At 26.7% G+C, this 14,162-nt stretch overlaps 1 protein-coding gene across 3 annotated transcripts in view; it reads left to right on the plus strand.

Moving 5' to 3' along the window:
* LOC108693914 (TGF-beta receptor type-1) overlaps nucleotides 1–14,162 on the plus strand; it is a 33,484-nt gene that overhangs the window by 12,891 nt on the left and 6,431 nt on the right. For 2 of the 3 annotated variants that reach the window (XM_018203112.1, XM_018203113.1), the window contains exon 3: nucleotides 9,389–9,597. In XM_018203112.1, coding sequence (XP_018058601.1) covers nucleotides 9,389–9,597 — 209 coding nt within the window. The remainder of the gene's footprint in view (nucleotides 1–9,388; nucleotides 9,598–14,162) is intronic. The other variant, XM_018203114.1, reaches the window with a different exon arrangement.

The following is a 14,162-nucleotide window of genomic DNA, read 5'->3' on the forward strand; positions in this document are numbered from 1 at the left end:
TTTTATATTAATAATAACATAAATATGCTAATATAAATTATATTTCTGTATTTTTATATTTCTGTAAAGGAGAGTTAATTAATAATTTTAAAATTTAAACTATAAATTAATCGGCGCAAAACCTACATTCAAACATATCATTCACAAAAAGAAAATGTCTCTATACATATATAATTTCTGAATTTCGGCATATCAATCAAAATCGGTGCGCGAGTTTTTCGGATTAAAGCAGGATTGTGATGTTGTAAAAGGTGCCTCGATCGAAGCAACTGGCTGCCGCCGGAAGCACCCCGTTTCTGCAACAGCAAGCCAGGCATCTATCTCTCGCGGATTTGCTGCGATAAAGACCTCTGCAACCTGAATTTATACCCAGTTTTACTATCTCCCAACTCGTCTGAATTATCTTCAGGTATTCTTCCAAGGGTTCGCGATCAATGAGGATTTTTACTTTCTGTATACCTGTGTGTATAATTTAACTATTCATTACTACGTAATGTCATAAAAATTAACCCTACAAAAATCGAGTGAACAGCATGATTTTTAAAATAACAAGAATAAACGACAAAAACAACAGACAAAAATAACGTCTCTAAATAAATAAAATTACACGATATCGGTAATGAGTTTTTTTGCATTTGAGAAATATGCCCTTGTATAAAATGCAATTACCGTATTTTTTGTAGAAATAACAATATTTATCATACGTTTATTATCGTATAATTAAATGGCCAATTTTTTTGTGATTTCATGTCTGTATTAACGTTTATCGTTAGAAAATTTTTATATATAATTTGAATCAGATCTATTTGTTTTTATACAGATATTTATTTTAATTAATTAAATACAATATACAATTTTTTGCGAAATTACTGTGAAAATAGAGGCAACAAAAATGTAATGAGAAAATCTTTTGAATAACATTATTAATTACTTTTTTAAATAATAATTGTATGTTATTTTTACTCTTTTGTATATCCTTTGTAAATTATATTTTAACATTTTATTTATATTTATTATGCAATTTGCTTTCAATTAAAAATGAGCAAAAGTATTAGATACATTTAATTTATTCACAAAATGTACAATAAGATTTGTCAATTTTTTAACAATCTTATTCCGCATGACTGTTTTTTTTAATAACAGTAGAATTATACTTTTTAATATATTTAATATAAATACGAATTTGATTTAAAAATTCGTATTTATATTAAATATATTAGATCGTATTACATTTAAAATAATTTTTATTGCACAAAATACTACTGCAATAGTGTTAATATTTTTTACATTTAAACAGTTATCGAATTAACTTTACTCTTCAAATTTGTGCATAAAAGATTAAGATGACATTTATCTCCTGTTTTTATTCTCTAAATAAATGATTTTCGTTTAAGTCGATATTTTTTCATATATTTATGACATGATGTTTGCAACTTTTAACTCTGTTTTCCATACTTTCGCATTACTGACGCACACACTAATTTGGAGGCTCGTCTCATGGAATTAATTACCACGCAATCGAGCACGCAAATCAACAAGTATTTGCGTCAATAAGATATGTATGACGACTGAGACCGTCTGAGATATTTCGTGCCTGGCAAGTTCGCAAGTGATTCACGATGATCGAATCACGACGCGTATTGTAGCTCACCTTGACGCGCATGTCGCGACAAAGTGCGATTTACATACATATATTACGAATAAAATTTTACGTGACAATGATATACATTTATATCTGACAAATATTAAAGAAATTGCAATTGTTTCGAGCATTATAAAATGGGTAGTTTTGTTTAATGTTCTTCCAATAATAATTAACTTATTATGTAGAAAAACATGTTCAATATGATAATAACGGTTGAATTACTCAATAAATAAGAAATCAATTGTATTTTTTTATTAAAAAATATTTATAAAATTATACTGAAAATGAAAACATAAAAGCAACAAAATTGAATATGAAGGCATGACTTTGAGTTATAAACTTACATTGAATAGTGTTCAAATATTGTAGATTTAGATATTAGATTAATTTCATTATAATATGAGTAATTATTAATTTACAATATTATTACTTATTTATTCTGCGGTGAACATAATTTTTACATAAAATCAATTATTATAAATTTCTTATAATTTATAAGACTTAAACATATATTAATGCATACATTAATAACTATAGCAGCAATAATAATTTATCACACATATATACGTGTATTGCTTTTATAGTTATTAGTTCAAAAGAGCAAGAGATATATAAAGAAATAACATTTTTTATAAGTATGTGAAATACTGCGCTTTTTCGTAGAATTATAGCCAAGTTTGACAAATCCAACTAACACACATTGCATTGTAGTGTCTACCGTTTGCCCCTAACCCACATTTTCTTTGCTGTGCCGAGTTCAGAATGTGCGAGATGTGCCTGCTTTGAAGATCGTTTCCGGCGATCTGACGCGTTTCTCGACGAACCGAGATTGTCCTTTTCTCGAGTTCGCCGAGGTTACTGTAGTAGAACAAACCCGATCGATAGAAAGATTCGCGTCGCGAGTCGACGCGAGTCTCCGCGTTATATATGCCGTATTGTACGCCCCCGATGCTACCCCGACAGGAGTCGCAGAATTTCAGGAATCACGAAGATACGCTACCACTGGCTACCCCCACATGTCAGGTATCACGAGAGTGTGTTGAGTTGCACGGTGTTGCGGATTTGCTCTTCCCGACTACTAGCTCCCGCTCTCGCATCCTCTCCCGGTTTTTTGAGTATTTTTCTTTCGATTTTGCTGGAGTTTGCTCGGTGATCTCCTGTTCCCTCGATAATATCCGCATTTATGGATTGTGACGCGAATAACTGAATGGGTGCGTTGCCAACTTGTGCACGTACCTAGCGAAATATTATCGCGTTATTATCAGTTAATTTATAGTATATGTAAATATACAATTATTATATAATTAGATAATTAAATCATTAAATAAGATTTTCAATTTCACATTGATATCATATTATTACAAGAGTCAAGCAAAATTTATTCTATTCAAATACAATTTCTGAAAAAGAAAATTCTTAAGAAGAGTAATAATTAACTACAAGTTGCCGTCAATAGGCAAATTAACAAAAGTCGATCGGTTATATCAAACAAATTAGATTTGACCGAATTGGGAGAAATTTTCAATAGTTTCGGTAGCACGATAAAATAATATAATTCAAAATATTAAAAATTTTTAGAAAAGATAAGAAATTTGAAAAAAGAAATTTAAAAAGTTAAGAAATGTCAGAAGATGTACTAATCCAAAAGAAAGAAAAAGATATTAACAAGAAAAAATTAAACAAAATTCTAATTATGTTACACATAGTATTTTCATAAAAAAAGTCTTAAAATTTAGAAAAGTTTAATTTGTGAAACTTTTTGTGTTCACTTTTTGTGTGTGTCATTTAACGCGTTTGAATTATATTAAATAACATAAGAAGATAATCGGCAATGTTGGTAAATAGAAACAGGCTTAGAACGCAGCCTTAGAAGCGTGCTAATCCTTTTTTGTCATGCTACCAGGGGATCGGATCCCCGTTTGCGTTTTTGCCGTGAAACTGCATAATACAAATTTCCTTGATATCTCGTGCCTCGATGCAAACGCGTCGTGCGCGCTATCCCGAGTTCTCCTCACCTCGTTTTTTGAAACTGGTGCAAAATCGGCTTGAAGGTGCGTGAATAAACGCCTGCCGGCGTCGCAGCCCGAGCCGCGCATCTTCTGCATGACGAGCGAAGCGCGAAACACGACCTTCGTCATCGAGTGCTGCAGTGAGGATTTTTGCAATAAGGATCTCAAACCTCCGCTACACCCTAGCAACAATGAAGGTATAGTCCAAACAGACCTGGAAGTTACGAAAACTCTGCAGGTGGCACGGGCTTTAGCTGCAACTCTCCTTTCTCACTTTCTTTTTTTTTTCTCTGTATGTCTCTATCTCTGCAAAACGATTTGTAAAATATATTCTTGCTATATTTTAAATTCGGAATTTTAGTTATTTTTCGTTATCTATAGATCCATACCAATCTGCTTAATCAATTTAAAAAGAGAGGGGCTTGTTGGCATAAGAAGCAAGTTGGCATTGGTTTATGTATATTTATGAACGAAAGAAATAATGGCGGAAAAAAAAGTTATCCCTATATCTCTTTTATAATAAATACCTTTTTTAGGATTTATTTAATTAAACAAGTATTATAATAAAAAAAGAAAAAAGTTTATTTAAGAGAAGGCAAATAAATTTTTGTAATTTTAAGTATTTCAAAGTTTTGCATTAATATTTTTCAGTTTGAGAAAGTAAATGTAAGTAACGGGTTAGTAAAAAAAAAAGTTTCTATTATTATATGAGATGTTATTTTGAATAATAACATTAAATTATAATAAAATAATTGAAATCAATTGTATGTAAGGATGGGCTTTAATTCATATTTAGCTTGATTTGCTGCACCGCATGCACGAAAAATGCATAAACACTCAGAGTTAAAATACAACTTAACTTTGACAAAATGTTTTATATTTTTAAATTAAAGCAAGCGACGTTTAAAATAGTTTACATTTATTAGTCTGTAACAATTACTCTGTAATTTTATTACGTGATCATTACAAAATAACTTTAAAAGATATAATCTTTATCAAGAACATATGTCTGCTATCTGTCTTTTTATATCTATTACATTTTTATTAATTTAATGTGAAGTCATTAATTTAATGTTATATAAATAAGTTACACTGTGATATTTATCAATTTATCTCTTTATAAAGGCATCTCTTTATAAAGCTGATTACAATGCATGTTTGTATTTTTATTACATAAAAATTACATAGTATAAGTACACAGAATCGTATCTGGAAATGTCAAAAATGGTTCTCTTTATCATATCAATACGTTTTATCAACAAGTTTAAAAGTTTAATTGTAAAAATTGTGCCAATGAGTCCCGGCAACGTTTAATAACACTGTTCAACATCATTTTGCAACCTGAGATTTTTACAATCTTCCATATTATATTTTGTTAATTTTATATTTTGATTTAGTATGATTTAATAATATTATGTAAATACAAAAACACTTTTTCCTTCTATAAAATGCAATAAGATGGAATAAAATGTCTTTTCTATGCATTACATACATATATGAAAGATCATACAAAAAAAATAAAATTAATTTGAAAGTTAAACGTTGATATTTTTGCGTAGCAGTAACGAAATTTAAAGAAAAAAATTTGTTACTACAGCGTTATTTTTACGTTATATTTTTTGTCACGTGATTTGAACGACAGATTCATGTACAAGACAAAATACTTTGAAAATGATTATTCACATTCGTGAAAAGAGATCAAATTTTGTCGTACAGTGTAATTAAACATATAGTTGCATGATTATTTATAAACTTGATATTTGTGATATTAGTTATTTTATAGTAGTACGAGTAATGTATAGATATAGCATATATATGGAAAAATTTCTAAAAATATCTAAACTAAGATTAACAAGAGTGAAAGCAGAATATGCAGTTGTGTATGTGACAAAGAAATTGTTTCCAAGTTAGAAGCTAGTTTGACCTATCTCACGCAACTATTTACTTAAAGCGTTAAAGGGGCAACTCTATTCGCAGTAACGTCCAAAATTATTAAGGTCTTGTTCATAGATGTTGATAATTAACTTTATATTATAACTACATTGACTTTACTTATATATATATAATTGAATGGTTCTAATTAACTTTTTGTGTTTTTTTATTGCTACCTTAAACAATAAAGATAAATTATTATGTTTAATAAAACTATTAAATTTTGTGGACATATATTTTGTATAAGAATACTCATTGTCAGTAATCGCTTAATCGCAAGTTCAAAGTATATAATATTTAAAACAGTAAATAATACAGTTATATATTTTATTCACAATAAAATATATTTAATTTAATCATTTGTAAGAATCTTTGCAATCAAAGGAACAATATTGTTATATTAATCTATTTTCAGTAGGGATATTTTACATTCTTTTTTTTCTTTATAAATGAGCTTATTAAGAAATAAATTCAAGAATTTTTATTACAATAAAAATTTAATTTATAATATTTGCAATATAAAAGAAGTAATATAAAAGAAGAAGTTAATATTGCAAAAAAATTTGTACATAATATGAAGCTTCTTCTGTTGTATGATAAAGCAAAAGCGGCTCGAACAATGGTTAGAGCATTTTTATATAGCTTAATGGAGAATTAGCCTAGCCATGAGTTATTTTTTTATGATCGGAATAGAGTGTTATGTCACGATCTCTGCCAATGTATATATCTTTATTTTGCTCGAGCATTATCATTTTGAGTCCTCTCTGACACGCTGTCTGTCACGTTCCCGCTACTGTTATCTGTGCACTTTTATACGAAATGTATATAAAAATTATTTGATGATATTTTAGGAGTAGATTATTTTAATCTGCCATTTTTTCTGATGAAAGTTCAAATAATATCATTTAACATTTTTTAATATTAAATAATCTTTCAATTGAGATCCTTAAATGAGACTTATTTTATTTTTGATAAGAAAACGATATTTTTTTTATGTATTTATCTTTTGGATCTTAATTTATTAAACTCTATATTCTTAATTATTTAAAAATCAAAAAATATTTGTATGTTATGTTGCAGAAGTCAAGGATTATTTCAAAGTTAATTGAAGAATTTATTTCCTAAAATATTAACCGATGATTTTGGCACATTGTGTAGTTTTCTATATCTGTACAAAGCCATGCACTATATATATTGTGTAAAGAATAGAAAGCTCTTGACACACTGTTACACGATAGTAGACGTAAATGCGTATATATGACGCACTATTTGCGTATTCACGAATGAGCTTTGCGCGTTCTCTTTCGCCGTTTATTACATCCACTATAGCGTAAAACGCTGAACTTTTTTATATTGTGATTTTTTAATTACAATGAAGTATAAAGTTCCATTGTTGGAACTATAAAAAAATTAAATTAATGTTTAATTAAATATCACAGTCAGTTACAAAGTACTATATTAGTATATTATCAATATTAATAGTATTTGAGTAACATGTTATTATGCGTCTCTGTCGCTCGCGCGTGTTGTAGATTATTTCTCTCCGTTTTTCTTACGTATTGCGTATAAATACGTAAATTGTTTCCATTAAAATGAATATGATACGAATACGATACAACTTATTTTACGCAGTAAGGAGTTGTACAAAAATATAATTAATAATTATTTAGCATTTATTATTTTCTATTACTTCTTCAGTTTTTCTATGTAACACACGCTCACATTATTTACATTACATTTACATTTGATGCATTATAAACTAAAAAAATTACATCTTAATGGATCTCAAAATTAAATTCATGTTGAAATTAATATAAAATAAGCAACATCTATAAGAAAAAATGTGTAATGAACAAGATAATGAATTTGGATAAGATAACATACGCTATTGTGATACCGATATGTTTGCCACCTTCGGAGCTTGTAGTCGCTTCAAGGTGATTTTTTTCCTGTATTTTTTTTTCGTATGCCGGAAATTCTCCTGAGTGAACTCGGAAAGGACCGGTAGCATGTTGTCATAGCTCTCTTCTCTGCGCTCTTTAACGATAGTATTGTCCCAAGTAACTTTGATAGCGTGACCCACATGAGAAAGGCTTTTGTAAATATCTTTCCCGCCTCCTGTAGTAACCTTCAGATTTTCTGCAAAATTCATAGTTTTCTTTATTAATGTTAACAAAAATGTATTATAATTAATGACTTTATCTATTTTTATATCAAGTAATATTTAAAAAGTTGACATGAGAAATTCAATTTTTGTATAAAAGAACATTATGATTATCATTTTATTCCCTCATTGATATACTTATTTTCAAATTATTTTAATTAGCTTTATTATTATTAATATAATGCACCCTTTTGCAACTCATGTCAAGTTTTTTAATTTTTACAATATAATTTATTAAAAAATTTTCTTGAAATTGTGAGGTTAAATTTCAAGTAGAACACAAAAGTCATAATATCATAAGGACATAGTCATTAATAAGTTATTGTCATTTATACTGGCAAATAAAGTGAAGACGTCGTATAATATTATGAATATGTGTTCTGCCTGGGATAGGATTGAAATACTATTACTTACTTTTTTGCATGCCTTTTGACTTTATTATGTATTACATTTATTATCTTTGTATATGTTGAATATTTTTACAAAATTTAAAAGGATAATAGATTATATTTTTTCCTGTTTAAAGCGTAAAATATAATATCGATGTTTTTATGGATTTTAATTAATGTACAATATATTATAAGTAGTGTACAATATATTATATATTATATTGCGTCGAGTTTTAAAATTTCTTGATAAACTTTAATAATTTATTTTATTTATTTATTCTATGTATCTTTCTTTTTAAGGTTATTCAACAAAATTAATTTCTTGCAAAATTAAAATTTGCAAAAATTTTCTAGTATTTAATATTAAATAAAATTTAAAATAAACTGAAAAATAAAGTTTTGTTATTTTTCAAAACTTTTTTAGTTTATATTAAATTGATTTTGTTAAGATAAAAATTTAATTTAAGATGTATCATCAGAATGTCTACAAATTCATGAATTCTGAAAAGAAAAAATATTTAATTAATCTCTCCAGAAATTGAAAATAATTTTCAAATTTATTAGATAATATATGCGTTATGAAAACTTTGATACAAAAATTATACAATGTTGTATATATTCTTATTAAACTAGTTTACACATATGTATGCAACTGAGAAAAATATGGTGTTTTTAAAAATGTGACATTTTTCAATTTTTTATTAAATATATTTAATTTTTTAAATAAAATATATTTTATTATTATTGAAATATAAAACTTTTTAAATTTATAGACTTTTTTAAAGATTTAATTGCAATGGCTTTGGTTAATTAATTTTTTGATTAATAATTATTTTTCTTGTTACAAACTATAACTGTAAATTTTAAGTTGTGTTGTATCTCTAAATTATGTTTTTAATTGTAATATAAACGAAAAAAGAAATAGATTGATCACAATCAAAAGTCTAATGCAATCAAGTCTAATGTATGCTAATTATTTTTCTGCAGCTTATTACACTCTGCATCATAGCATACTGAGCCAATTAAAACGCTGCCATTAGTATTCCTTTATTCCTTTTTATCTCAATTGGATATTATCCTACCAAAATCTTATTCCTTAATTTGCTGGTACATCCGCTGATTTATCCGCTATTTCAATAAAGATATTACATCAGTTTACAGTTTACGGCAGCTGTGGATTGTTTCCATTTTTCGGCGATATGAACACTATAGTCCGCGGCAGTACTCGTTATGTAAATTGTTTTCCCAGGTGTTACAATAAGATGAACTTCTTTCCGGATACTGAGTACTCTGTCTGGTGCACCACAAACAGTACGCTGCGCGGTCGAGATGGCATCGAATTCGTGGTCGCTTGTTGCGATCATTCTGACTACTGCAATCGCGATCTAAGGCCTTCCTTTCCTACTTACGAGTCCAGAGGTCGGTCGAATTCTCGCTTTGTGAACCACCTCGGAGGAGGTACAATAAATTGCAGCTAAAGCGGCTGCCACGAGATTCCTCGCCTTCAAGGTTGCTCCTGCTGCAAAGTTCATTTCTCCGCTGAATGAGACTGGCAAAAACGAAATAATCATTAAATTCGAAGGATTCAATGATGGAAATACTGAATATTCATTTGAGTCATAAAAGAAATTAATTCTTTAAGTAAAAATTGAAAGGAAATTTTAAACATTCTATAATTCAAGTAAAAAATATTGATAGTAATTTGTTTATTAAAATATTACATGTTAAAGATCATTTGTAAAATGATTATGGAAAGTTTGATTGTGTTTATTAAAGTTATTGTATTAGTTTTTGTGTAATATAATTATAGCTTATTTAAAGATATTTTTTCTGTAGTAAATATATTTAAAAAAAACATATTTTTTGTTAGAGATTACTACTAGATTAATCGTATTAGCATAATGTAAATACTATTAATATCTGGTAAGCAATTTAACAGGTTAATAATATGATTAATAATATGGTCTGACTATATTTATTTAATAATTAATAAATATTTATGTAATAATTATATTACAATATTAATTGCTATTCACGCTTCTTAAGCGTATATAAAAGCTTCTTTTTTATTATTAAAATTTATTTATATCTCTAAATATTTTATTACTGCTAATAAATGTAGTATAAAATTTTTTATTTAACTATTGAACATTTTGCATCAACATTTTTAAATAAAATATTTTTATTTTAAATAGAATTTTAAGTTAAAAATTTATATTTTATTTTTACAATTTTTTATTAATAAATTAATGATTCTTATCTTAATTTGTAAAGTTTTTATTATGTGTCTTAAATTTCTATTTTTATAAAATTATTAACACTTACTACATTTTTAAAATAGTTTATATCATTTATTTTGTAATATAATGTTTATCGAGACAAAGCAACTTATGGTCGGATGCATTTCCTGCCTTCTCCGTCCTGAATGGATCAACCATCCGTGATATGATGCAAGCGATAGATTTTGCCTTTGTAATCGTTAAGTTGCAACAAGATGATTTACACAGATAACTAACAACAGATATCGCGTGTAATTGCGTCTGATAACTTAGCAAAATTAAGTAAATGAATTATTGGTTGAATTCTGAGCATTTAAAACATAAACGATAAATTTATTTTTAAAAAACATTGAAATTGTATCGACGTCTTGAGATGTCAAATTATTTTAAATCGATTAATTGACAAGTCTATAATCAATAAATGTAGTATACAATTTTTTATTTAATTGTTAAAAATTTTGCATTAACATTTTTAAATAAAATATTTTTGTTTTAAGTAGAATTTTAAGTTAAAAATTTGTATTTTATTTTTACAATTTTTTACAATTTTTACAATTTTTAATAAATTAATGATTCAATTAAGTCATAATTCTGTTAAATTATCTATTTCTTATGATAATTTTGTAAGTTGTTGTATAACTTATATAATAAATTATGTAATAATTTACGCATTTAAAACTCTTGATTCACATGTTCAATAACGCAACAAAGTTCGGAAAGTAAGAAAAGACAAGGAAGATAAGAAAAGACTACAAATTTAAATAAGTCATTGAATCCTGAGAAATGCAATCTGCGAAATTTTTTGAAGCTTTAATGTCAATAGTACTTAAAAGCAATGCCAGATTTATATATTCCGAAGTCAAGTCTATGGTTAAATTCTATTGTTATCCTTTACATACTTTTTTTGTATAATGCATGATTACAAAACAAATTTCTTTAAATTATATTTTGGTTTTTTACTGCTTTTACAATTTTTTTCTGTTTTTTTTTTTATAATTTCTTAATTTAGTTACGAAAATATATTTTCTCTGCCTCATATAAATTTGTCATTGTTTTGCGGCGCTTCAGCTTTTTGTTTTGCGAATCATGAATTAGCGGGAAAAAGACTTTTCTGATGCAACCTTGGTAAGGCAGGCGTGCGACAGTGATGAGAAAAGCGGGGTATCGATTATCGATTTTCTACGCTTTTGTGAATTGTCTGGGCGCGCACTTTTCACACCACTCTCTCCTCTGTATTCCCCCATGTTTCATGTTCTCGCGTCATTTATCTTGCTTGTGCCAAGCTGACAAGACAAGGAATGGACAGAATGGCTGCCATCGACCGACAATTCTCTCTATCCTGATCGCGTTCCTCATGGTTTTGTGTTTTTAAACGATTATTTTATCAAATAAAAATCGATATTTTGTTATTACTATAGAATAGTGTTACTGTTTCGTTACATAATGCGAGATATAAATTACGCAATTCATAATTATCTTTAGAGAGCGTTTGAGATTATATAAACGTATATAACGTATTACTTTAAATTTAGTATTTATCTATATTTATTGCGTTTAACTTTTAATATTCTAACGTTAAATAAAAATGACTCAAATAATAATTAGTTTAAATTTAAACTTAATTATTTAACTTTAATTATTAATTGAGACGTTTATTTTTTATTTTAAATTAAACATTTTATTATTTATTTACTGCAAAAGTGAATTTTTTAAAATTACTTTCTATTAGATTTCAATGTATGTACATATTTTTATAACATTATTGTGTACTCATATATGTATACTGTTATTTTCTGTTCGTATATCTTCTGTTCGTAATAAAGAGGGGATACAGATAACGTACGTTACATATAGATAAGATAATACTAGTCTATATGTATATACAATTATACACGTGCCAGTGAATTTTGTAATGCGAACAAAATTTGATAAAAAATTCGAGAACACACACAATCTATCATTTCACATACAATTGAGAGTACGTTAACCCTAAAATATTTTTCTGTATGGCATTAACTGTTAAAATATTTTTGTAATTTTTACAAACTCAAGTATTTTAAATTAAATAATATATTATGTAATTGTGTATATATATATGACCTACATCATTAAAAGATTTATTTAAATTATAGAAATAACACAAGTGCAGTTGTTTCTTAAATAAATTTAAACATATTAAAAATAATTGATTTAATGAAAATTTTATGAAATAATATTGTACGGGAACGAAATTTTGTAATATTGTGTAATATGTTTACTGATAACATTCAGACTATCAAATAATCTTATATAGTTTCGATCATAATTCAATTGGTTGAAATTGTTCCAATTATTAATATATTAAAAATTCGATCGATATATAAATCAAATTTCCTATTTCAAAAAAGATTCTGTTTAATTAATTATATTAAAACGTTTGTACGACGCTAATAAATTAAATTAAAAATTTGTATTGCTTCTTAAAATAATTAATTAATTGATGGTCTATCCTTATAAAAAAATCATAAAGTTATTAATAATTGCACATTGTGTACATATGATTACAAAACTTTGTAATAAAGGATAATTTGATGAGATATTACAATAAATAAGTAGTTTCAGCTGAAAGTGATTGCTGAAATTGTTTTGATGTGTTATGTAATAATCTAGACCCATATTCTCTATATCTTATCTCAGTATATTTAAAAGTGGGCGAATTTTTTTTTTCAAACGTCTATTTTTATGCTAAATGTTTTTACAAAGTTTTTACACATAAATGAGAGCAATATAATAAACTGTCATAAATCTTTAGTAATAAAATTGTTGAATAATTATAATTATAATTATATACAATAATAAAATCATTTATTTATTTATTTGTATTATATTTCTAATTTAATTATTTATATATTACTAATATAAGCATAGAGCTATTTGGAAAATATGTCATTGATATCTATCTACATACCAATGGATTTCGAATAGAAGCGGACATTGAAAATGAAGGTATAATTTGTCAAGCGCAAACGAATAACTTCTCCCGAAATATAAAGTAACGAGGCGTGCACAACACGATTTGGACAAAGGGATGACGGGACAGGCTGGAAGTGATATTCGATTGTACGTGCTCTAATAAATTCGCGAGGACAATCAATTATCGGCGGATATCATTGCAGCAGCGATTTGATCAATAGCTCGAGATGCATACGTTATGTGTTCTTATACTTATGGAATTCGATATTCACGTGGCAGTTTAAGCTCCAATGAGAATTTACTAGCACATGGAAAATATTTTCGCATTGGATCAGTAGTTACAATATTATCAATATTGAAACGTATAGCATCATTAATTCTATATAACTCTGTCAAATTTGACATTCTTGGTTCTATTTAATTAAAAAGTATCTGTTTTTCTATAAAAATAAATTAAACGGAAATTGATTAAATTTAAATTAAAAAGTGTAGCACTTCCATTGGATAATAAATGTTTTAGTTTCTCATGTTTTATGTATTTTTAAATAAAATATAATATTGCAATAATATTATTGCAGGAAGAAAGAGAGACAGAGGAATGGTAATAAATCTATTAAATTTGACAATTTTTTAAATTTACTTCTACTGTACTGATAAGAGAAATAATAAATAATATAGCACAAAAATATAGTGATAGTGATTTATTTTATTGCATTATTTAATACTTTAAAATTTTTTTTCAATTAAAGTATATTATTACAACATTTAATTTACACATATATATATATATGT

This window comes from Atta colombica, unplaced genomic scaffold, assembly GCF_001594045.1.
Source record: "Atta colombica isolate Treedump-2 unplaced genomic scaffold, Acol1.0 scaffold111, whole genome shotgun sequence".
NCBI lineage: Eukaryota > Metazoa > Arthropoda > Insecta > Hymenoptera > Formicidae > Atta > Atta colombica.